This window comes from Nothobranchius furzeri, chromosome 12 (assembly GCF_043380555.1).
Source record: "Nothobranchius furzeri strain GRZ-AD chromosome 12, NfurGRZ-RIMD1, whole genome shotgun sequence".
Lineage (NCBI taxonomy): Eukaryota > Metazoa > Chordata > Actinopteri > Cyprinodontiformes > Nothobranchiidae > Nothobranchius > Nothobranchius furzeri.
The window spans coordinates 18,413,234-18,439,859 of record NC_091752.1 but is presented as its reverse complement, the minus strand read 5'-3'; the positions used below and the strand labels follow the sequence as shown (position 1 = coordinate 18,439,859).

The following is a 26,626-nucleotide window of genomic DNA, read 5'->3' as shown; positions in this document are numbered from 1 at the left end:
ACCATTTTCTATGCACTGGCATTCATTGATATTTGTCCCTAGTAGAGCCGATTTAAAGTTAGGCACATCCTCAGACAGCCCGGTGCCATTGCAGACTTAGATTTAAATGTTTTTTATGTTCACTAATAACATCTGCATTATAAATACTTTAACTTTGTTTATGTGTCTGACTTTAACACTGAGCAGGGCACAAAGTTAAGATGTAACCGTTGATCAAAAATTCTGTGCATCAACTCATGTTATTAGAGACATTTAAGCATGAAAATAAGGTGGAAAACGTCTGGATATGGGCCATGAAAATTAGCAGTACACATCGGCCATCAGCTGACCACGTCTCCTACATATCGGCATTAATGTCAATAATAGAAAAACCAATATCAGTCGAAATCTAGTTTGTGTGGACATTAACATGATTTATTAAAGAACAGTTTTTTCTGGGGGCCATGGCCACCGTTGGCCACCCCTTGAGGGTGCCAATGGTAGTGAATGTACTCTAAGTTGACAATATTCCTTTATCCTAATTATTGCCTCATATCACATCATTAAATATAATAAGTTTAGCTGAAAAGACATCCGGACATTCCATATTTAATTTTTGTAAAATTTGTATAAATTGCCATGCCACATTCAATATCCAACTGCAGCTGTAATAGCCTTAGCCACAGGTCCACAAACGACCTTCCTAGTCCTCACCCTCTTTTACTGAAGAACTCATTTTTTGGCTAGCTTTAACGTGGTGCATTTGTCATTTTAGTCATGTACCGTTTACACTAAAATCTCAGAGAATACAATAGAAGAGGGTATGAAGCTCTGAGAGAATAGGAAATGATATATTGAAGTGAAAACTAATTTCCAAGCTGTCTGAGGAAGCTGTCTCTCCCTCTCCCTCCCACTAGCTGTGCTCTGCCTTCTCAATGACCTTATCATTGCTTTATTATTATTTTTGCACATGCTGATTTATTATGTTTATACTCTTCCACTTTTGGCTGTTAATTTTGGTCTGGAGTCAGGTATGCAGGGTTGTAGTATTTAGACTATTTTTATTTTTATGTTCCATTTTAATTTCATTTCTTGGCTTCTGCAAGCCCAGTTTTCTCTAAAGAGAGCAGCCAAAGTCACATACGTAAACCTGCAGCTACACTGTGCTGTAACTGTAGACTCCTTGATGTTTCGGTGCAGAGAAAAGAGCTGCATGTGTCTTTGGATCAATGACTGCATGCTTTCATTATCTGAATGACATGGAGGCTTGAGGAAAATTCATCACGCTAAATGGAATTAAGTTTGTCAGCTTTATTTATGTGAATGCCTCTGCATCAAGAGGATACTAAAATGTTTTATTGATCACTGAAACTGATTGACTCACTCATTATTCAGCTCCTGAAATGTTTAGACTTGTTTTTTTATTTGAACTAACTTGAGCTGGTAGGACAATTCAAGGGTAAATTTAACATAAACATTCAGTTAGGATCCCACTCTGCTTTATGCATTTTCATTTTTAGATCCGTATTCCCGAAGGGCCTTACGAGCGACTACTCCCTTGTGTCCGTCCTCCGGGTGAGACGAACTACGAAAAAAGACCGCTGGTATCTCTGGCATGTATTCGACCAATCGGGGGAAACTCAGGTGGATCTGATTTAATCTCATTCATAAGTTAGTGTTTTCTATAAACACAACATAAGAATCATGCTTGCTAACCCCTCTGGTCCTCAGGTGTCTGTCGTTGTTGATGGTGACAAGAGGGTGGTGGAGTTTTCTTTCCAGAGTGTGCTGAATACTACAATCCGCTACACGTTCAAGAGTCGTGAGCTGCATGTCCTGTTTGATCGCCAGTGGCACAAGCTGAGTCTTTCTGTACATGGGGAGTTCGTCTCGGTTTATGTGGACTGCAAGCTATTAGAAAGGAGAGTGAGTTTTGACAAGAATGTCGTGGACCTAAGTGGACGAACACTTATCACGACACGAGTGGAGGACGGAAGACCTGTAGACGTATGTTTCAGTCTGATTAACTTTGCACCTATGCTTTAAAATCCCTTCTTCAGAGATTGTTTTTCTAAATGAGATCAATGTTTTTGTCATTATTGCTAGCCTCACCTTCAAAAGCTGTCTGTAGTGTTCTTGCATAAATTGGTGTTTTGACCATTTTGAAATGTGTTCCTGTTTAAACGTTTTAAAGCTCAACTTTACTCATATTTTTATTATTTGAAGTTGTCTCTAGCAGGAGTGAATGCCTTGTAAGTGATTCTCTGGGGGAAAAAAAGCTCTGGTGCGCTTGTTTGAGGTCAGCTAGAGGAGGAGGTGGCAACAGACGGCAGAATTTGGAATCTTATTTCCTGATTTTTGGATATCTTGCTTCTGATTGGCTAACAGCAAAGTGACTCTACCACCAACTATATTTACTTACAACATTGATGTTTTATCTCCACAAATAACACAAACCTGGAGGAGTTCTGCCATATGGTGGAGTTGCTAATGCTAACTGTTAGCTTCTACTGGCCAAGATGCACTCTGCTCTCTCCTGGATGCCTAATCAACAACAGCCTTCCCTGTCACGAGTCAAGACGGGCGAGTCCATGAATGATAAGCGACAGTATGATGTAGATCTGTCAGTATGTTCAAATCCTAGAGTTTTTGCAATTATTATATTATATCTAATTATCAGAAGCTATTGCAGAATATAGGAGTAAAAGACAGTTTTTTAACGTTCAGCCTGCATGTTAAACTTAGAGTTACTCAACAATAATAAGTACAAAACGGTTTCTCAGTGAACCTGCTCATTAAATAATTAGTAGCTTGCCAAGACAATTTCTGTCTGGAGAAATACGAATTTATGTTCTTTAGGACCAGTCCGAGTGCAGCCAAGATCAAAGCACGTTGGAGCAGTCATAAAACAGCATTAATCTTTAAAATTTCATAAAGGCTCTATGCTGTAATATTATCATTAAAAATTCTGTACATCAGTGTCCATTTTGCATTACATAGTTATTTACAAGCATACAAATCGCCAACAACAGCTAAATATAGAAATCTTGGAGTTTGCAGGGGTAAGCTCAAAGCCCAAGATCACTGAGAAACTGTTTTTCACTTTCATATGCCGGCTAAACGTTAAAATAGTCTTTTACGCCCATTTCCTGCATCAGCCACTGAAAGAAAACAGACGAGGAAACTCTCGGAAAGCTAGTCAATTACATGTCACATTAAAAAAATAGCTGACTCACCCATCTTGGCTAGTGATGAAGAAGGCTGTTACTGATTTAGCCTCCATGAGAGAGCAGAGCTTGTCTGGGCTAAAAGTTACCCGTTAGCATTAGCAACTCCCCAACACAGCACAACTCCTTCAGGCTTGTGTTATTTGTGGCAATAAAACATCAACGTTGAGTCAGATGCGAGATGTCTGAATATCAGGAAGTAAAACTCCAAATCCTGCTGTGTTCTGCTCCCTACTCCTTTGTGTAACTCCAACTTCCTAAAACATAAGCGCAAGAGCTTTTTTTCCCTACAGAGATCAACACACAAGGCATTCATTTGCAAACCACTGAAAATCTTTTGAAAAGAATGAGTGAAGTTGGTCTTAAATATCTCCACAGAAATTGACAGCAGTAAAAAGGTTTAAAAATACTTGTATGACCCACTGTGAGGTCCAGAAGATTTGAGCTTTGTACAGTGGAGGCAATACACTTTGGATGTGAATCCATTCTGACTAGCCATTTAGATGTCAACAAGGTCCAAATGGACCCACATCTGAAGTGTATTTCTGCTAGTTAAAAATATCTCTAAACACCAACTAATTACTGCATCTCTTAGCTGTTAGTCCATCTCTCCTGTAGGACAAAGGCTGCTTCAGAATGTACAACTGGGAGGATATTTTAATGTTTTAATACTCTTGCACAAAAATGAACTTAAAAACTGACAGAAATATTCCTTTAACTAGAATTCGTAATGCATTTTTCAGCCTGTGTCAGTAAAAATACGAGTCAGTTGTCAGCTGGAAGTATTTTATGCACTTATAAAACGTTTAAAATCAACAACACCTGACAAAATGAAGAGTTTTAAGCAGAGAAGCAGAAACATATTTCAATTAAAAGTTTGATGTAATAAATGATCTAATGCATGATGCTTTAATAGACCAATTACATGGTCCATATGAAGCGATTAATTATACCCCAACCTTTTTCTACAGATTGAATTAAAACAGATTCTCATCTACTGTGACCCGTATGTGGCTGAGATCGAAAACTGCGATGATCTGCTTAAATCGAAGGTAAAATGTTTGGGTTTTTGCAGAATTGACACCTTACCACTGTGATAATCGCCATTCGTGTTGTATTTTTTAACCATGCAAATCGATTATTTTTTCTTAAAAGTTCACAAACTAACTGTGTTTCCCATAAACGTGTAGGTCATCTGCAGCAACAGCCTGTTCTAACCTGCTCATGCAGGGAGTGAAACAGACAATTAAAATGCAACAAAGGGTTGGTTCATTGAAAAAGGACACCAGATAGAAACTTAATGGAGATCTTTCATCACCATAAAATCGATGGGAGCTAATGATATAGCAATTCCACATGGAATAATGACCTTTAACCCCTACCCCCTTGTCTCTTCAAGCACACTGTCACGCCAGAATAGAATTCCTATTAGGGAATTGCCACAAACCCACGGGACTCGTTACAGTGTGATTTCATCACCTTTTAGCTAAAATCCATAGAAGCATAAAAATAAAATATTACGGAAGCTTCGACACAGTTCTGTAAAGTCTGGAGATTTTTATTTCCTTTCCAGAAGCAAAGATGACAAAAGAAAGGGTTTAAATGGTTAAATCTCTGTATTGATCCAGTGTGGAGTCAAGAAGACAGTTAATGGGACATCCCCTCCCCCGACTAGTCCCCTGATTCCCCGATGCTCTCTCAGCCAGCCTCACAGTCAATTGACAGATGCCATTGTCCAGATGAAAAGATACGATCAATTGCTCCCAACAAGAGCCACCAATTGAGCCAGTGTGATGGCTATTGTAACGGCGCCAGCCCTGATTTGACACCACATGTACCCTATCCTTTATGGGAATTAAACAGCCACTTGAAAGACATTTATACTTAAAAAAAGGATTTTCCCTGGAAGCGAACCAAAATCATTGTTGCTTTAATGCATTAACAAAGAAATTATGCCAAATATGATATACATTCAGTGCATTGCACTCATGAAAATGACACTCACTGCTCCAAACATAGTACTTGTCTGAAAGGTGGAAGTACGTGTACTTCCACACACTGTGCCATGATTCACAAGAAGTTGGTAATATTGGTTATTTTTGTGATGCCAAGACATTATTTTTCCAGAATGGATACAAAAAATGCCAAACTTTAAAGTGTAGGTTCACTCAGAAACTTTTTTTCACTCATTATTTTTGAAAATGATCAATCACTCTGAGTTTTTTCATGCTGGTTGAATGTGAAAATGTTCTACATCTATTTCCTGCATTAGGTTCTGATAGAAAATGGATGAAAAATGCTCAGTTCTGAAAAGTCTGACGATCTGCATCACACTGTCACTTAGCATTCACGGACTCACCCAGCTTGAATCGCGATGAGAAAGACCATTGTTGGTTTAGCGGCCAGGAAACAGCAGAGAACGTCTTGACTCTAAGCTAACTGTTAGCATTAGCAAATCCACAACAAAACCTATGCAGATTTCTCAAAAATGCTGCTTTAGGGAAAAAATAATAATCTAGATGTTAAACTAGCCCCAGAAAGATTGCTGCATCAAATAGATCATGATGCTTTCAATTTGATCTCCTTTCAAATACCCTTACTTTCATTTTTATCTCACCTGCTGTTGTGTTTTGCGCTATTCATTTATTACTGTACTTTGTGCCAAGAGCTGCTGGTGTCTTGAGGACGTCTGCAAGGTCTAAATATCAAAAATGACAGCAATTCTCTGCAGGGCAAATTCAAACCCCTATGCTGGGAGGAGAAGCTTTTCTTCTCTCCCGCAGAGAGCAAATGTCTGTGTTGTAGTGTCCAGCAAAACGTCATGTTTCTCTGTCAGGGTCCTTCGAGGAAGTGACTATGCAATTACCTCCACAAGGTGAATTATCACCCGATTCCCCAAAGAAGTGTGAATTGGGAAATCACTAGAAAACAGGTGTTGGTTCAAGAAAAATGCCTCTTTTTCTACGTAACAGCTCAATATACATGTTGAGTTGTGAGAGGAAAGGCCCACTTATTGAAAATTGTTGGGTTTGTGTTAGCTGGAAGACTAGAAAAAAACAACAACAAATCATGATAACAAAAAGTTGTGTTGCGTTTCCTGGATAAATCTTTGTTTGTTTCAAGTAGAGAAAATAATTTTGCATGCAAAATTAAAACCAGACAACATTTAAGGCCAGTTCTGTAATTATAAACTTGTGGGGTGTGAGAGGTTCGCGTCAGAGAAGGAGAAACAGCCGGCTGCTACCACTTCAACTTTAGGACAAACCACCAGAGTCCCAAAAAGAAAAACACCATTTGAAGTCACGTACAACAAAAGACGTTTTGACAAAAATGGCGACTGGTGTTTAGCACTATTTTCAGGGAAGATACCCGAGGGGAGAGGTGAGTGTTCCGTGACCGTGTTTGCATTCAAAATCTAGCTTGTTCTGTAGACTCACTGTAGCAGCTTTAATGACTTCGGGTGGTGATATACTTGCTGTTTAACATGTTTAAAATGGCTGCCACATGTAACTTGCGTTGATTTGAAGAATCGTTTGTACACGTCCCTCGAAATTAACGCATAACGTTCAAACACTGCAGTATATGAGTAACCAGTAGGTGGAGTTGACAAAACGAGAGAGACTCACTCACTATGGTGACATGGTGTCTCTGGTTTAGAGGTCTTTCGTACTATGTACCATACCGCTGCTGTACTTTTTTCTGCTGCGATCTCAAAATTAACCAGTTACTGATCTCTTCTATTGATGCTTTGTTTGTTTTGGTTGTACCCCACAAATCTGGCTCTCTATCCGGTCTGAGTGGTCTAAGGTGTCCCTATTGGAATCCTCCGGTACTACACACAGTGCAGTGCCGTACAGCAGCAAGTATGAGAACAGACAGCTTGCTGCATGCACCAGTGCGAGGTTAAAAAGCAAGTATATTCCAACGCTAAAACGTCCCTGCTGGAAAAAAAACAGCATAGACCAGCATAGCTGGTTACCAGCATATGTTGTGTTTGGGTGCTGGTATGCTGGATCAGCATGGAATGGTGGTGATGGAATGCTGGACCAGCAAACCATCCTACTAAACCAGCATCATATGCTGGTAACACATATGCTGGTCTAGGGCTGGGCAATAAAAAGAAAATTTATTGTTATTGAAATTTTGGACTCTTATCGTGACAATTTTTCCCATCTCAATGAATTTGATGCATAAAAAACATGAAAAGATGTGTGTAGATTGGCAACGTTCGTGTCCCTTTAAGAAGCTGTACCACCTTGATTTACATAAAAATGTAACTCAACGTAATACATGCGACAGCCCCATCTAGTGGACAACTTTTGTTTCTGCACATACGTACAGTTATTGTCCATTTATCGTTATCGAGGTGAAATCCTCAATATATTGTGATATTGATTTTAGGCCAGATCGCCCAGCCCTGTGTTGGTCTATGCTGGCTTTTTCAGCAGGGTAATCCTGCCATTTTCGGCCCACCCTCTCCAACAAACATCTAACCCCTGAAACAAGGTATTAATTCATCCTACTGATCACAAAGTTTTCATTTAAAAAACACTAAATGAGACCTTTACATTTGCATGTCCAAACCCACTTCAGTGGCGGCAGCATATAAATGTTGATGTCGATAATGCTAACTAAACTGTATTGGAATGTTTACTTTGTGAAGTGCTATGATACGACTCTTGTCGTGATTTGGTGCTTTATAAATAAAACTGAATTGAATTTAATTAACCACTGAACAACGCAAGCCCAAGCTACAGCTAATATCCATGTTGGGTGAGAAGAAAACAACAAAAGATTTCGTAGCACACACTTAACGTTCCAGGATGTACTGGGAATGTCCAGACTTTGAATGAACATCAGATACATCCATAGCTTACCCATATATGGTACACGGCTGTGCACAGTTTCCGTCTTTAGGCATTGTCATAGAGCCATTAAACTAGCCTGTCAGAATGCGGCTCATTGAAAATTCATGTGCAGGCTAAGTGGGTGGGGCAAACGTCTTTCCATTGTAGGGCTTTGTTACGAGGATGTATTTGGCCATTTATCATGGCTCCTGGGCATTTTTGAGCCTTAACAAAGTTTCATATGCTATATAGAGCCTCAAACAAGAGTTTACAACAGTAAATGGGTTTCTTTTGTGTTGTTCTAAAGTTGTTTGGGCTCCGCTTTAACATTGTCTTGACAACTTAGGTTCACATCCTAACAAATTGTTCAGTATTTTTACTCATACAGCTGCTACTCCACTAAAACTGAAAGCAGACATATCTTCCTCTTTATGTCTTTGTTATTTTAAATAGTGTTAAAACTTGTTTAACAGAAAACTGCACTAATTTGATTTTTACATATGTTTTAATTAGCCTCTAACAATTCTTAATTCACATAATGCAGATAAGCTTTTGGCTGTAATATGAGTGTGTGTGCAGCACTGGTGATTAATGACTTGTTATGTGATAGTCACTGGGCTAGACTGGTTCAGGCATGACTAACACACCGTTTGGCAATCAGGCAGTGCCGTGTGATGCTAACAGCGACATATTCTTATATGTGAATATAAAATAGGTTATTACTCAATGTTCCATGTGTATAGGATGGCTGAAAACAACCAGTAACCATTAAATGAAGGTAGAAATACTACTTTATTAATCTAAACATAGCAGTAAACTTGATTTTATAGTTTATATAAAGGCTAGGGTTCATCAGTCATCCACACACACATTCACACACTGGTGATGATGAGCTACAGTAGCCACAGTTGCCCAGAAGTGTCTTGCCCAAGGACACAACAGCAGCATTCTCTGATGGGAGCCAGGATCAATCCAAAAACCTTCCGACTACAGGACAACCCGCTCTACCTCCACTGCTGGATTGGATATATTATCATTTATATGGATTCTGGCTCTATCATGAAGTCTCCTCCCAGTGGGACCTACCCAGAATTCCACCACCATAACGTGACTTATGGGCCATTTCCATCTGTACCGGGTCGGCCCAGGCCGGGTAGCATAGGTTGTTTACATATCTGGGTGGCCTGGTATTTTTCCGGGCCAACCAAGGCTCATTCTCAGCCCTCTTCTCGAGGGGGTCTGCTTCAGGCCGACCAGGGCCAACACACCCACTGCTGACAGCAAATTCACACCTTCCATTAGAGCAAGCCTCTGATTGGTGGGTAGAATCAGCCCACATGGGCTTAAGGCAAGGATGTGTGGAATCAACCGGGCCAAGCTGGGGCCGACTGGGGCTACCCGGCCCGGGCCGACCCGGTACAGATGGGAATGGCCCATAAGAAAGACCCTGCTGCCTGAACCACCTCAGCTGATTCCTTTTGATGCAGAGGAGCTCTTCAGGATGATGGTGTTCCTCACCCGATCTCCTAAATTTCCCTAATGTGGAAGCTTTTTTCAGCTGCTTTCATCCAGGAACTTGAATTTTATGGTCATTTACCAAATCTTGTAGCCATAAATGAGGGCTGGAATTTAGACGGACCAGTAAAGGGCTTTCTGCCTTTTCTTCATGATTATAAACTGTATCAAAGCCTTCATAGCAACAGACAATGCCCAGATCTGTTTGTCCATCTCACACTTCATCTTACCATCAATCATTGCAAGACACTTGGACTCACTCCCCACCTAAAATGAGTACTTCACAATTGTTTCCATTAGCAGAGGTCTTGCAGAAAAAACGTGGAATAAAGAGAACAACTGGCAGACATAAAGTCAGTATAGTTATCTTCAAATGCAGGACTGTCAAAGGCTGCCAGACATAGGCTTCAAAGCCTCTGTGGCTCTGTCAGGGCTGACCCAAGACTTTGTGGGGCCCTAAGCAGGTTTCCCTTTAGGGCCCTCCATACCAGCAAGTTAGTCAACACCACATAACTCATCATTCCTAGGGTACACCATTTGTGTAACATGCCCACTATTATTAGTGTCTTTTGTAATTAGCTTACATCATACAGATGTTATTATGGGTATTGATTTTAACTTTACTCGAGCAGCAAACCAACAAAAACATTCCAATTAATTAGCATTTTGAAACAGCATAGCGTCAGAATAATAATACAGTTATTTAATTGTGGTATATTAATTCAACTATTTGAAAGAAAGATCAGCAGACAGTAAAAAAAAAAAGTTAGTGAACCTAACTTTTGATCTTATTTATTTATTTAAAATTATTAAAACACATTTTCCTCATGTCGTCTTGGTGCTCTTGGGGGCCCCCCTGTGGTGTGGTGGCACAAAGCACTCGCTTAATTCGCATATGCCTTGGCACATCTCTGGGCTCTGCTAACCAATAAATATTTATTTTGTTGTACGATCGATTGGATTTCTGAAAATCATTCCACAACAGAACTTTTGATGCAGTGTTCTTCCTTTGTCATTTTTATCTTATCATCTCTGAAGGTTCCATGCTGTTATTCAGCTTCTCACCCCTAAAATCTAATTTAATCTCTTTCATTAAAAATCAATACTTTGCACCTTTGTTTTACTGACTGTACATAACAAATCTTATTAAAGGCTCAAACATTCACTCAGGTTATAAAAAATGAGAGACCTGATGAGTGTTCTGGGTCTATCAAATTGCCATTAAACATATATTTTGATGGTGTCCAGTGTTCTAGATTTATTTAAGATCATGCACAGATGCATGCTTTTATATCTGACAAATGTGTCTTACAAGTGAGATAAATTTAGCTAAAGTTGTGAGTCCTTCACAAGAAGTCTAAAGTAAAGAGCTGGATTAGTGTCTGAATAATCTCAAAACCAATGACTCATTCTTGACGTGTGGTCTTTGTTCTGAAAATAGTGTTGTTTATTTTATTGCTTGACATTTTTTTTAGTTTGACTTTAATTTGAAAAATGAAAAAAGAAAATCTTACTCCTTTTTCCTTTTCTGTGACCCTAAGATACAAGCATTATGATCACTGTTTTAACCAATCTAATGTAAAGTTTGACATTTTTCTTCTTTTCCATTGTTAGTTGTCATCTGAGTGGTTTGTTGTCTTCAACTCAAACTCGTTTAAAGTAAATCCTCTCGTTCTCATCTGTCAGTCCTTCATGCATATTGTAGAGATTCGTTGTCGAACATGTGCAAATCAGTAGGACTTTTTAAGTTGTAAAAGTATCATAAATTAAGGTTGAATGTTGCCTTAATGAATGTCAGCGAGATAGAAGAACCCATCCACTGTGCAAAGACCTAGTTTGGACGTCCTACAGACGTGGTCTGGACCGACGGACTCAAAATAGACATGATCTGCACGTCCATGCGACGTTGACTGTTTGCAGGGCAGTGTTAATTTTGGCTAGAAATTTTATTTAGTTTTAGTCTTTTGACAACATTTTTTTTAACTTTGTCACAATTCACAATCCATTTTGTTTGAGTTTTAGTCTTATTTTGGTCGAAAAAATATATTTTATTTAATGCAATCATTTTTTACTTATGTAAAGGAAATGTTAATTACACCAACTTGAAACTGTAAAGAAATATGAAAAATTAACATTTCATACTTTGGAACAATGAAACTCTATTTTGATAATTCAATAATAATCGTTAGAAACCACCAAAAGGAACAGTATGAAATTGTTTTTGTCTGCAACAATTCATTTGTCACAAAAACAAACAAACACACACACACATACACACACACACACACACACACACACACACACACACACATACACACACACACACACACACACACATTATATATATATATATATATATATATATATATATATATATATATATATAAGCTAAATCAAATCTGCATAAGAGTTCGAGAAGACAGAGTACATCTTAAAACATTAGCATGGAGAGCTCTCAGATCATTGAATGCATCTGATTTGAAGGTTTAATGAGTCCACACAAAGTGCACTTAAAGTGTTTAGTAATCTGAAGTTGTTTTTATCCTTCAAATCATGAAACTTAAATAATTACGCTGACATTGTAAGAGATGATTCAAAAATTCAGCCTGGATGTGAAAATGCTGCATTGTTGTAAAAGAAGACTGATGACACTTCAAAACAGCACTGATCATTGAGTGGAAATGTTTCTAATGTTTGTCTGGATTCACAAATGTTCCCACAATTCTGAGTGAAAATGGATAAAAGGTGACATATTATGCAAAACTATTTTTTGCATCCCTTTCAGCTGCCGTGTGAATCTCCACACTCCAAACTTAAAAAATGGTTAATCGGTTTTCTGTCTGTATAGTTTTTGGAACAATGTGCCTAAAATGAGCTGTTTCCAAAAAAAAAAAGGCCCTGTTTGTGATGTCACAGATGGGGAAGTTTGTAAAGAGCCCACTCTCACCTCTCCAGGCTGGAGGACTAGCAGCTCTACTTTGAGCCCCTCTCAGATATTCAAGCTTCTCAGCCAATAGCAGCCTTAGCAGGAAAAGGATGGGCGTGTCCAGCTCAGCTTGTTTTCATAAAGCCCTGAAAACGGCTCATTATGTAAAGTACTGAAAATGTCAAGAATAAAACTGCAGAATTTGCTTTATTTGAGAGGGAATTTTACAATAATAACTTTTTTCGTTTAAATCAACTGTAGAAATGTCACGCTCACTGTGCTCATTTCCCCTCTTGCCTTAATTTGTCATTATCCCACACCTTAATTGTTGCCCCACCTAACCTGTCTTAATTTATATCGATCCCTAAATGGCCATCTGCGGAGATGACTAAAGTCATTTTAGATAAAAAAAACTAACAAAGTCAGGGCAAACACTTCTAACAAGGTGAGCTCACAAGACATTCAATTACCAACCAGAGGATCTAAGCAGAGTGAGATTTAAAACAGTCAGAGTATACTTACTAACAATTTAGCTTGACTTTGCAGAGATTAATCAAAGACATCTGGGCAATCTGAAGCATTTAAAAGCACCGTAATGAGAGCTGCAGGCCAATCATCGTGACCTACGAAGAGGGTTTCTCAGGGAAGCGTGTGGGGATTACTCCGGCCATGTTACTCCAATGAAAAGTACTATCCTGAATTACAGTGAGAGCTTGATGGAGGATTCTTATGCACTGCAAAGGGATTAAACTGCTACGATTAATCCAGAATCCCCCAGGAAATTAAACAGATAAGTGGTGGGGTTATAAGAATGCAGCTTACTTGAAAGGAAATCCATTTTCTGTGGCCTTGCACACAAACCCTGGTATTACTAGATTTACAGCTCCTGCATGTACATGCAAAAGAGGAAAAAACCACACATATTCATAATGGTGAAATTAATACTTCTTCCATATTTGCAATACTGTTCATTTGTTTTGCATGATTTATAACTTTTCTGACTTCAATTTGTGCACTCAAATTCAATTTTAAACCTTTTGTACCTTTAAACTGAATTGCTGGGAATTCCAGTAAAGGCCGTTTATTATGTCACTGACAGTGAGTTTCGATTAGCTGTCAAAAGCTTCCGTTGTGCCTTTTATATTCACCAGTGTTAAAATATTATTAGGTTTCCCGGAAAACGGAGTTTGTGTCAGAGGCTAAAGACGAAATGTGAAGGAAGAGGAATGAATGAAGAATAATCATTTACGTGATCTCCTTCATTCAGTCTGCTCTTACGTACTTATTTTATTGGGGATTTTACTGTTACTTTTTTCACAACAATTCCATCAATAAAATAAAAGTAATCTTCACTTTTAATAATACTCTGGATGGTTTGTAACTATTTAATCTGCTTGAAGGGGTCAAAATGTGAGAAAAATTTAAAACACCCATATTTCTGTTGCCTTGTTAGTTTAATACAACTATTAACACACTTTTTAGGACAATACCTTAAAAAGCTGGACACTTTGCTTCTAATTGTTGGGAAACAGTATCCTAATCTGCAGCTGAGCCTGTGTGTTGGCAAAAACTCGTGGGACGGCAGGACTAGCAAGCCCACCGTTGAAACGACAAGCCTTCATAAAGCTGTTCACTAATGTGTGAACGAGAGACCTTTCACTGACTGTCGTGTGTATTGTTTTCATCACAGGGGGACTTGGGGGAGACGGGCCTTGCAGGAAACCCCGGACACACGGTATGACACGAAATTACTATTTTAATAACTCTATGGTTGTCCCCCTTCAAAGTTGTATTAAATTAGCTCATTTGAACCAAGTTACGTGTGACATTTTTTATTTATATTTTCTGGCTTTGGATTGATTTATGATAATTTGCTGACATTTTTGGAATAACTTACAACATAGAAAGCAGTAATATTACATTAACTGAATAAACAGGAGCCCGGTTGCCTCGTGGTGGACTGTGCTGATCCAAAGATGCATGTTTCACTTCCAAGCTCTGGCATTTCTGGCTTGGCCATTTGCCGCTATGGACATAGCTGGCGGTCATCCTGCGTGCGGGCCAGTGAGGAATCATGTCCTTGTTTCAGCAGTAGCAGCTTCAACTAAATGTTTGAGCTGCTTGTGCAGACGGGGCTGGGATCAGAGTGCAAACAGGACGAAGAGCTTTGCTGCTTTCTTCCGTGGAAATGACTTGCATATATGCAATAGAGTGGAATATGATAGAAATAAATAGAAAATATTTTCTTCGTACCTCAGTGGGAACATTTTAGTGTACCAGAGGCATTCTCAACAAGAGCAAAATTAAGAGTAAAAAAGAAAAAAGAAAACCCATCCATCCATTTTCTTCCACTTATCCAGAATCTGGTCGCAGGGGCAGCAGCCTCAGCCGAGAGGCCCAGACTTCTTTCTGCCCAGCCACTTGGGCCACCTCTTCTGGGGAAATCCCAAGCCATTCCCTGGCCAGCCGAGAGACAGAGTGCCTCCAAAGTGTCCTGGGTCTTCCTTTAGGTCTCCTCCCGGTTGGGCTTGCCCGGAAAACCTCACCAAGGAGGCGTCAAGGAAGCATTCTAACCAGATACCGGAGCTACCTCAATTGGCTCTTCTCGATGTGGATTTACCCCGAGCCCCTCTTGGATGACAGAGCTTCTCTCCCTCTAAGGAGAGTCTAGACACCCTGCGGAGAAAACCCATTTTGGCTGCTTGTATCCGCAATCTCATTCTTTTGGACACTACCCAAAACTTGTGACCATACTGTAGGTGAGGGTTGGAATGTAGATTGACCGGCAAATCGAGAGCTTTGCCTTCAGAGCTCAGCTTTCTCTTTACCACAACAGATTGGTACAACAACCTCATCAATGCGGCCGCAGCACCACCTATCGATTTTTAAAAACATATATATATTAATAATAATAATAAAATAAAACTAAACTAAATTTGAATAGTGCCTTTCAGCATTAGCCAAAAGCGTTAGACATCCACTTAGGTGCAGATGTCAGTCCCAGAGCACATGCAGGTTTGCAGAAGTACCAGAAATAAGTGCAGAGTTGGCGACATTTTTTATGGACAAGTAAGTCTTCAAAAAACTCATTTATTTAAGCAGCATAATGTGAGAATAAAAATTGTAAAACGATATGTCTTAGCTCGGTTGTCCAGCTAAAGGTGTGAATGAGAGGCTTTGCTAGCCTTAACCACGGAAATAGCCAGGGGCTTAAAGGTGCAACACATGTTTCCACCTCTAGATGGGGACCTCTGACAACAAGCTCTGGATTTCGGTTTTAAATGATAAATAAAAACAATTTTATCTAATATTTCTGCTGTGTGTGTGTGTGTGGAGTTGAAAGGGCTACAATCTGCACAGAACATTGAGAGCTTTCTGATGTTAAATCTGGGATATTCAGCATGTTGGACCGTCTCAGTTTGATTTTATGAGCAAACATGTATGCCCGTTGGAAAGTGATGTGTAGCCAATCAGAAAGCAAGTTGATGGAAGCCTGTATGCTCCTCCACCACAGTATTTCTCAACTCTTAAGCCACATTTTATCTGGAGAAGTTTTGTGAGATGTCCCATCTAACTGAGCACTGTTTATTTACGAAACATTTGGTGTGTAGTTTTTGCCATGTTGCTGTACGCCATACAAAGTAGGACCAACATTTTTATAGGCATGATTTTGTTTTTAATTCTGACATGTGGGATCCCTCATGTTTTGAAAATCATTCTACAATTTAGAGTCCTCCCATGTGAATTTGGCCTAAGATCCTAATTAGCCATTTTTTGGTTTTGGTTTCATACATGAAATCTAGAATTTAAAAAAATAAATCAATGCACAGGTGGAAGTAGAAGAAAATGTTTTTTTCAAAGAATAAAAAAAAAAACTTGTACCGCACAATAAAATGAAAGTAGTTGCACTTGCAGCAAATGGGATTATTCCAGTATGTGGAAGATTGCCTAATCCTGGTTCTATTTCAATTGAATACACTGAGCTCACTGTGGGGTGACTTATTTGCTCACAAACCCTGATATGTGGAATATAAAACAACACTTAATGGGGCAGCCCCTTGCGTTTGTGCTCACTGAGATTAGCTTCTGAAGCCAGACACACAAAGCTGTTTTCTCATGCAAAAGTGCACACGTTGTCTGCGTCATGAGCACTAGCAGGAGTTTCAATACAGATGCCACTTTGCAGCACCAATTTATATCACGTAGAGTTTAATTTTGAATTTTAGAGATCATTTCTGAAACATACTTTGCTTTAAGGCGATGAACACTCGCTTAATCAATACAATTGCAGGGGTCTACTAAGAATGAATACCTTGTAAGCCATACTCTGTGGAAAGAAAACTGCAGTGCACCATTTACAGGAAATATAAGTGAGCCCGATCACAGCTGAGTTTCTAACTGCAGGATTTTGAGTCTTTTTTTTCCTGATATGTGGACAACTTCTGCTGTGTGGTTGAGTTGCTAATGCTAATGGTTAGCTTCTACTAGCGGAGACGTTCTCTGCTGATTCCTGGACACTAAAACAACAGCTTTCCCCGTCGCGAGTCAAAAATGGTGAGTTCACGAACATCAGGAATTATAGAAGTAACACCCCCTCCAAACAAACAAACAAACACACACACACACACACACACACACACACACACACACACACACACACACACACACACACACACACACACACACACACACACACACACACACACACACACACACACACACAAAGATCATCTCACAAGGCATACTAGAGACCACAGCAGATATATTGAATTCCATGTTGTCGTTCTTTTTTAAAACACAGAAATGGTTTTGTTACCTGTTATTGACGCTACAGTTTCGCCGACAGCTGCCGGCTTCTTCAGGCTGACGCTGATGGTGGCGCGTCACTTCCTTCTCCGTTTATCTGCGGGCAGCAGAGGACGTTGTCGCCCTCTACTGCCCGCTCTCCCCTCTCCGACGATGCAGTCCCGTGCGTGGTCCAGCGTGTAAACTCCGTCGTCCCTGTTCATGGTCCCACATCCACGTCTCCTTATCTCGATTGCTTCCTTGATCCATCTTTTGTATTTTTGTTGTTCGGTGGTTATGATCCGTGTGTTGTCCCAGTCCATTATATGGTTTTCTCTTAAGCAATGATCTGTTACGGCTGACTTTTTTATTGTACTTTCTGCTTCTTCTTTTGCTGCTCTTGTGTGTTTACAATTTGCCTCTTTCTCGCACTCTTTTCTATGTTCTATTGTTCGTGTGTTGAGTTGGCGTCCGGTTTCTCCTATGTATGTTTTATTGCAGAGTTTGTCCAGCTGATATTTTGTCTTTTGGGTGCACTAGTCTGTTTCTAACTGTTGTGTATGGTTTTGTGGGTGTGTTTATGTTGTGTTTTTTCATTGTTGCTCTTATTTTTTCTGTTATGCCTCTGATGTATGGTAGGGTTATCACTGGTTTTGGTTCTTGTCTTTCTGGGTTTCTGGTTCTTTTTTTTTTGGGTTGTTCTTTGCTTTCTGTTTTTGTTTGTTGTTTTCCTTTGTTTATTGCCCATGTCGGGTACGCGCAGGTCTTTAAAGCGTGTTTTATGTGTTTGTCTTCTTGTTTACGGTCTCTCTCTTCTGTTATTATGTTTGCTCGGTGATATAATGTTCTGATTACTGACATTTTGTGTATGGTGGGGTGTTCTGATGTCCATAATAGATATTGGTCTGTATCGGCGAAACTGTAGCCTCAATTACAGGTAACAAAACCGTTTCTGTGTTTTAAAAAAGAACGACAACATGGAATTAGAAATAACGCACAGCAAGAACACACCTAAGATGTTCAAATATATTGAATGAACTTGGTCTTTAAATACTCTTTTGTTTTGTGGCTTTTCTTATCAGAGTGTGTCTCTGCTATTAGGAGCTAACAACATGGCAGAACTCATTCAGGCTTATGTTATGTGTGGTGATAAAACATCAATGTTGCAGAGCAGAGTCAACTACAAGGCATTCATTTATACTAGAGACCACTGCAAATGTGTTAAAAAAAAACTAGTGAACTTGGTCTTTAATTGTGCCGCATGCATCATGGAAGCATGAGTGTCTGTTGGAGATATTGAGGCACAAATTTGGCTAAAAAAGACATGTTCACACTTTTCTGGATGCCATGATGTGAAAGCTACAAATTCCTGCAGCTGTTGATCTTATAAAAGCGATGGTATGGTTTCCCAGGACACTGTAAGTACAGCAGCTTAGTTGAGCTTTGCAGGCTGGCCGAGGTCAATAAACTGTATAGGTTACACTCCAGTAACAGAGCCAAGAAGTTCCGAGACGTCTCACACATTTCTGGCTGAGTGTGTGGAAAGTACTCTGAGTACAGCTCAAACAGCTCCTTCTCTGGCGCCGTTGAATCTCACATGTTACATACATTCCTGCAGCTGGAATAAAATACTGAAGAAAAAGGATTCTAGTATGAGCATTTCAAGGTTTTTTTTTACCTTATGTCGTTTGTACTTTCAATCTTGTCATTGCAGGGAGAAGTGGGATCAGAAGGGCAAGAGGCGATCGATAGAGAGAAGGTAAGTACTACTATCTCCAGCAGACATTTGTTCCATACGCAGGACATCAGCAAGCTCTGATTTTGTCAGGGAATCAATTCTTATAGGCTTTTCATTTATTATTTTATTTTATTTTATATTTTTTGTGAAATGTCCTGGACAGAGGAACAAAGCTGAATTTTCTAGGTAGCTGTTATCAAGCGCCTGTCATATCTCAAGTAGATCTAAGTTTGTTCTAGGCTGCCACGTCCTTCTGTGGTGAACTTAATTGATGTGTGCTGCATGCAACCATAAGCTGCCAGACTAATGGACTAAACTAATTTTCAAATTACAGTGAGCCCTTCCATGCCATTTTGAGGTCACTCTTTATTGCACACACTTAAATATGGCTGCTGTGATTAAACTAATGTACAGTGGTGCTTAAAGTTGGCGAATCTTTTAAAATTTCTCAAGAGATCACGAAAATACAAAAACAGATTTCAATTCAACATTCTCAAAGGTTATTTGTAAAATCCTCTGAAATTACACAAAAGTACAGCAGTCAAATGTAACCAGAAATAAAAATACTTGATCTTCATAACAATTTGTTTGTTATGATAAAATCAAAAATGTATTTAAGAGCTGCTGTGCAATCTAAAGCACATTAATTTTTTTTATCATTATGAAAAACATTATTGATCCTAATGTTTTAAAAAATATTGGCCTATATTGGCAGCAACATTTCTAATTATTGGTATTCGGTTTTATTTTTTTAATGACAAGATTTTTACATACCATGTCCATATTACCCATCAAACACTTCAGCAACTTCTCCTCTCACTCAAAATGTCAAAAATATATATTTAGCCACTGAAACAAAATAGATGGGGAAACTCTTGGGTCAGAAGAGGCCACTCAGATCTATGTCAAACTGTAAATTAGCATTCATGGACTCACCCACCTTGGCTCGCGAGTCGCGACGAGGAAGGCTATTGTTGATTTTGCATCCAGGAGAGAGCAGAGCGTGTCTTGGCTAGTTGAAGCTAACTGTTAGCATTAGCAACTCCTCACCATGGCAGAACTCCTGGCTTTTATTATTTGTAGAGATAAAACATCAACGTTGCAAAGCAAACAGAGTCAGAGTCGTGTTGCTGTTAGTCAATCAGTGGTAAGATGTCTGAATAACAGGAAATAATAACAGGTAAAACACTAAATGATGCTATTTTCTGCCCCCCCCCCCCCCCCCCCTCTTACTTCTGGTTCTTGAAACTGGAACGCGAGAGCTTTTTTTCCCCCACAGAGATCTACTCAGAAGGCATTCATTTACACTAGAGACCACTGCAAATGCATTGAAAAAACGTGAACTTTAGATTGTGTGATATGTGATGTCAGTTACCTAAAAGGATTTTGCCGTTATTTTTATTTATTTTTTATACATCGATTATTTTTTTTTAAAAAAAGAGCAAATTTCGAGCATCCATATTACAAAACAACTTCAGAGCTCTCACATCAGCTAATTTTAAAGTTCGAGAACAGAGAGATTCATATGTGGACAAAAAAGCTTAATTTGGTTGATGTTTCTGCCGTGAAAGCAGTTGTTAATTTTCATGGTATTGAGCATTTTCTAAAGGCCACCACCCCATACACGCATCTGTTGGAGATTAAACTAACCACCATCCAGTTGAAAAAGGCCTACAGCCACACATCATTAAAACGCAACTCTGAAAATTAGTGGAACAAGCCAAAAGAAAATAATGCATTCACAAATAGAAAATAAATTATATCAAACAATCTAATCCAAAACGGAACTGCAGGTTTACGAAATCGGTAAAACATGAAATCACACCGAGTTCATAGCTTTATGATTAATGGCTGGAGGCCTTATTGGAGAACCTTTCTCCTGTAATAGAACAAAATGATTAGTTCAATCACCAGCAGGTGTGTGTGTGAGACATTGGCCTTTGTCAGAGGCTCAGTACCATAAAAATGCACCAATTTTGAGAAAGGCTCTTATGGCCAAATCATCCATCAATTTCAGTTTTCTGTACACGTGTGGAGCTGTAGTGTGCTACACATTATCTTTTTTCCTCAGATCAGCACCTCTGAAAAATAATTCCTATATATAATATTGTACAGCAACTACTCTAAGCACTGGTTTGGGAAAAAAATGCTACGATTAAATGAGTGATGGTTGAGTCAAACCCCTGACCCAAATGTTCATGTAGGTGAAGGCACCACAAGAACTCAAAGACGCTATGTATTGAATGATAAGGTGAAAAATAAATTCTGAGAAACCAAACGGAACATCACGATGTGAGTGGGAAAAAAAATGATTGTTGATGTACACAGAAATCAACCTTGGCTAATGAGGAAAATACACATTTCACTATTCAGAGAAATGTAACATTGAATGTCTTAACCTAGATAATGAAGGTTAATTGTAATCACATTTATTTATAATACATATGTAAAGCTCACAAGTTTCAAGCACTACAGGTTAATTTGACTGGAAGAAGTGGAACGTTTGTTCTTCCCATCTGGATTTTCCTAATAAACAAGGCTCGCTGATTAGTGAAAAGTATTTTTTGACGGCTTTTTTTACAACCATCCTCCCTGCAAGTCCTTTGTGAGGTTTATAAAAGTGCTCTCTTTTAAAATAGAGCAAATCAGAGGGAGGCAAACATTAACCAGATTGAACATAGACCAATCAGCCACTGCACTAAAACACCTTCATGACTGTAAAAATTGTTCTGACCTATTAGGCCATGAGGCTGTGGATTCAGCAGCAGATCATTTGGTGTTTTGTGGTCAGAGCACTTTGTCCTGCTAGGTGAGGCTGCTGCTGCAAGCAAATGACATGGCCATGGTGATGTTTACTTCATTGCAATCTTGTTTATCTAGGTGGTACATGTCAACATCTGGGTGAGTGCCAGAGTCCAGGTTTCCACAGATAAATGTTGCATTTTAATCAGATTATTGGCACTGGGAACTTGCATCCAACATCTAATTTGTGTTGGTGTCTCACAAAATATTATTTTGTATATAAAATCATAAAAATATGCATAAAATATATGTTAAAGCAAGGTTTACCGTTGGGGGTAATGCCAGGGATGCTTGCAGAAATCTGGTAACTGGGCTACTTGCAGGCCGGGCTTCTGGGGGAGCCCCATGAGAATGCCGTAAAGGGGGTCGATCTTCATCAGTCTTCGCAGTCGCTTGCTTTTTGTCAGACTCAAAATGCCATGGTCTGTGTCTGTGTCTTCCCTCATGTGTTCTCCTTCCTCTAGGTTCCCATTTTGGGTCTCATAAGTGCCCTTATGTGTCCTTTGTCTGCGTCTCATTTATGTGTCTTCTCTTTTAGCTCCAGCCTTTTTGTCCCCAGCTCGATGTGTGTGTGTGTGTGTGTGTGTGTGTGTGTGTGCGTGCGTGCGTGCGTGCGTGTCCTTCCCCAGCTGTGTGTGTGTGTGGGCGGGGGGATGTGCTGTTGGCTCCATAACGAGTATAATGCACTGCAGTTTTTTTTCTGATAAATCATAAATTACATAACTTTGTCAATAATTACAGTTGTATATTTGTATTATAAACCAAATAATCAGTTAACATTTTAAGCACAAAACATCCTTTACATTAGATTATTATCTCGTTGAGTGTCTGATTGGCCACATAGCAAAGCATATAAAACAGATCTACCTCTAAACAATTGCTTCCAACAAAACTGTAGTTCTTGCTGACAATACTGAATTTTCAAACAAGGTAGTCACCTACACATGTATGAATCAGTTTTTCTGCAGGAAGTGGTGTGCTAGAAAGAGTGAACGGCATCTGCTATGAAGGAGCTGCCATGGTAAATGATGGTTCACTTCAAAGCTTCTTCTTTCTGCAGCTTCACTTTTCTCCTGCACCTCGACTTCTTCAGAGGCACTGAAGCAGAGACTAAAGTAGATGATTAGGTAAAGTAGATTGAATCAGAATTGAATTGCTGGTCAGAAATCTTGATGTTTGGATGTTTTGATGAGCTAGAGCGAGAATTTAAATTATTTCACGACACAATTCAGCCAAAGTGGTTTTTAAAGGTTGATTCCTGTATCATGCAAGACACTTATGTATAAATGATTGAATCAAAATTTTTTGATACAATTTCTCATAATTAACAACACTTCAAATGTGTGGATCACTTGTTTAATCAGTACATTTCCAGTGATCTCTAGTAGGAATAAATACTTTGTAAGTTGTACTCTGGGGGGAAAAACGGTGCACCATTTCCAGGAATTAGAAGAGAGCCACTTCACAGCTGAGCTTCAGACAGCAGGATTTGGAGTCTTATTTCCTGATATTTGAACATGTCGCCCCGGAGTGGATAACAGCAATACAACTCCACCACTGACTTGCAACATGGATCTAGTATCTCCACAAATAGCACAAGTTTGAAGGAGCTCTGCTGTGTGGTGAAGTTGCTAAGGCTAACAGATAGCTCCTACTAGCCAAGACATTCTCTGCTGTTTGCTGGAAGCTAAACCAACAACAGCCTTCCCCGTCACGAGTCAAGATGGGTGAGTCCATGAATGTTGGTGACAGTGTGACGTAGATCTGTCATGTTTTTCTAATCCTAGAGTTTCACCGTCTATTTTCTATCAGAAGCTAATAAAGGAGATGAGAAAACTCAGTGACAGATTATCATCAGAAAATTGATTAAAACGTGTTTTTTCTGTGTTCCACACCTTTAAGGTAATTATGTGGGGGAGTTTTTTTTACACATTTTGACCTCCATACAGAATTCCATATTTGTCTTGACATATATCTGTTGTTTGGGATGACAGATCAACGTACATAGGAGATCCTTTGTATGCCCCACCTTCCTCAGGATCCACTGATTTCCGTCTTTCCTATTCTCTCTCTCTCTCTCTCTCTCTCTCTTTGTTTACATTTTTTAATCACAATTGTCTATTTTTTCTCATTTTAAATATATTTTTAATCATTTTCTGAATTCTTTTTTATATTTTACTTTTTTGTGTGAAGCGCCTCATGATTTTTATCTTGAGAGGCGCTATAGAAAATATCTTTTCTTCTTCTTCTTCTTCTTCTTCTTCTTCTTCTTCAGTTGTTGGAAAGTTTAGCGACAAATTGTCGTGAAGAATTACAGAAAGCCTTGTGTTGCTGTTTTTCCACGGACATTTTAATGAGGAAAAAAAGCTATAACGGATCAGCTCTGACAGGATGGTAGATTTAATGCTTTTCTTTCTTATCAGCCTTCATCAGTTTTTTCCTGGCATTAGCCTGAGAGGTGCACTTCAGATAAAAAGTAATTGCAAGTGAGCAGTAAACCAATTAAGGTAGCAGGAGGGGAAAAAATGAATTGACAGAGAATAAATTGAAGGATTAGTTTGTCCCCCAACAGCAAGCATGGCCCTTTTGTTCCAACACAAGTAGCTACTGAGGTCTCAAAAAGCCAGCTGACGTCATTTTTACATTTGCATGTGAATGACATAATCAAGTGTATTTACATATGAATTTAAATGGGAGTCAGACCACCTAGCTTGATATTAAGTCCACATTAAGTCCACACACACAGTGATTTGTAGTCACACTTTACACAAAGTATTGGTTTCCTTGAATCAGTATTTATTGATTGGTAGCGGTGCCTAATGCAATCAGCGGGAAACCGTTGCAGAGCTCTTCGCTCACGGCTCCAGCCAGGCCTCCCCTCGACTTGCTTTCAGCAGTACATAAACTCAAAGCAGCTGGAAGCTTGTTCACTGTGGAGAGACACTGAAACAGTTTGTAACTTTATAACAAGGAAAACCAGATCCTCCAAAATGTCACCCGTTTGATATTATTTGGTCATTTGCTCCCTTGGAATAGAATTTCTTTAGAAAGTGGTGCGTTGCCTCATTTTCTGATTTGGAATTAGGGTATTAAAGAAAACCGTGCCTCATGTTGCTCCGTTACTGTACTGTAAAGAAACCAGGACACCTCAATAATATGGTAATATTCCATCAATTTGTGTATATCGACAGTGACAATCCCATTTTTCACCAATATCCTACCCGAGTTTTGGTCTGGGAACACAAATAAGTTTGCCGAGGAAAGCAACTTGTTTTTGGATTGCTGGCTTTTTCTTTTGTCACACTCAAATGACTCACCATCTGCACCCTCTATGGATTTATTTTACTATACCTGAAGCAATTTAGCCTCTGGCAGGTGTGTTTCTCCAGCCTTTTAGACATACATTACAGATAACTGAAAGCGCTTTTCTGCTGACAGTTAAAGCTGTAAAGATATGGAGCAGAAATAATGTTCCATTGATAGCCATCACAGAGCACCAGAACACTAAAAATCAGACAATGAGCTCATTTCAGAAGCTTTTATGGACTTTTTTTGTTTAGAGTTAATTCTTTTCACTTCACTGGAGAAAATTTGGAGACTCTTTAAGCCCTATGTAGTCTGGAGTTTTAGGATGACTTTATTTCTTCCTGACTTCTCATTTTAGGGGTCAGTCATTGCATCTTAAATGCCCCTCCACAGTTTTCCCCATCAGCTTGTTGTGTGGAGGAGAAGTCATAATTCATATAACTGCAGTTTGCATTCATTTGAGCAGTAAGTTAAAGCTGGGGTACGTTGTTTAAACATTTTGAAGTGACTTAAAAAACCCTCAAATTGGACCCTGTACTATGATATAAATGGTAAATGGCATGTATTTGTATAGCATCTTCTTGGGGTTCTACAACCCCCCCAAGGCGCTTTACAACACAGTCATTCACTCATTCACACACTGGTGGGGATAAGCTACGATGTAGCCACAGCTGCCCTGGGGCGCACTGACAGAGGCGATGCATGCCAAACACTGTCGCCACCGGTCCCTCCGACCACCAGCAGCAGGCAAGGGGCCTAAGTGTCTTGCCCAAGGACACAACAGCAGCATTCTCTGGTCAGAGCTGGATCGAACCTGCAACCTTACGATTACCTTACAAATGGCTCTACCTCTTGTGCTACTGCTGTCCCTGAAGTAGCCTAAAAAATCTTTCCTTGTTTACATTTCCCGTAAGTCCCTCCTCTGGACTCTACAACTAAATGAATCATTTATGTGAGCCTAGAGCGTTGACCAATAGAATTGCGTATCCACAAGAGGGAGCTGTCAATCAATGAGAATGCAACCCAGTCCCCTGCATGCACTACAGGGTGATGCAGATGCGTCCGTCTGCTTACACCAACCTAGCTTAAAGGCTAACTTGACCTCTACAGAATAAAAGTATCAATAAGCGGTTTCCTTCTCACACTAACATGAGCCAACTAATAAGGCCTACTTAAAAAGACACAAATCCTCACACAAAATATTACAACTCACAAGTCCAGTAGCAACAAAGTCAGGTCACCATCAGTCTGTGATTTTGGAGCCTCCTTTAGGCCCATGTTCCCTCTGATTTTAGCTCTTTGCTTCACCTCCGGGGAGACATTACTCTCTTACTTTTACTTCCTGGTTCTGCCATGATGCCAATGGAAAAAGCAAATTTCTTCGTATTTTTTTTTCACTTGTGCATTTTATTGAAGATCGGCAAACTGAAAATGCTAACTGCTCGCATTACAGCTAACAGCCCAAAAGGAGGTAAAGAGCAACCTGGACACCTACCCACTC

General features: G+C 39.4%; 1 protein-coding gene across 2 annotated transcripts in view; it reads left to right on the top strand.

Moving 5' to 3' along the window:
• The window catches only part of col19a1 (collagen type XIX alpha 1 chain), a 197,324-nt gene that overhangs the window by 16,203 nt on the left and 154,495 nt on the right, over nt 1–26,626 (top strand). For both annotated transcript variants that reach the window (XM_015944438.3, XM_070542381.1), the window contains exons 5-9: nt 1,500–1,623; nt 1,711–1,986; nt 4,178–4,258; nt 14,185–14,229; nt 18,994–19,038. In XM_015944438.3, coding sequence (XP_015799924.3) covers nt 1,500–1,623; nt 1,711–1,986; nt 4,178–4,258; nt 14,185–14,229; nt 18,994–19,038 — 571 coding nt within the window. The remainder of the gene's footprint in view (nt 1–1,499; nt 1,624–1,710; nt 1,987–4,177; nt 4,259–14,184; nt 14,230–18,993; nt 19,039–26,626) is intronic.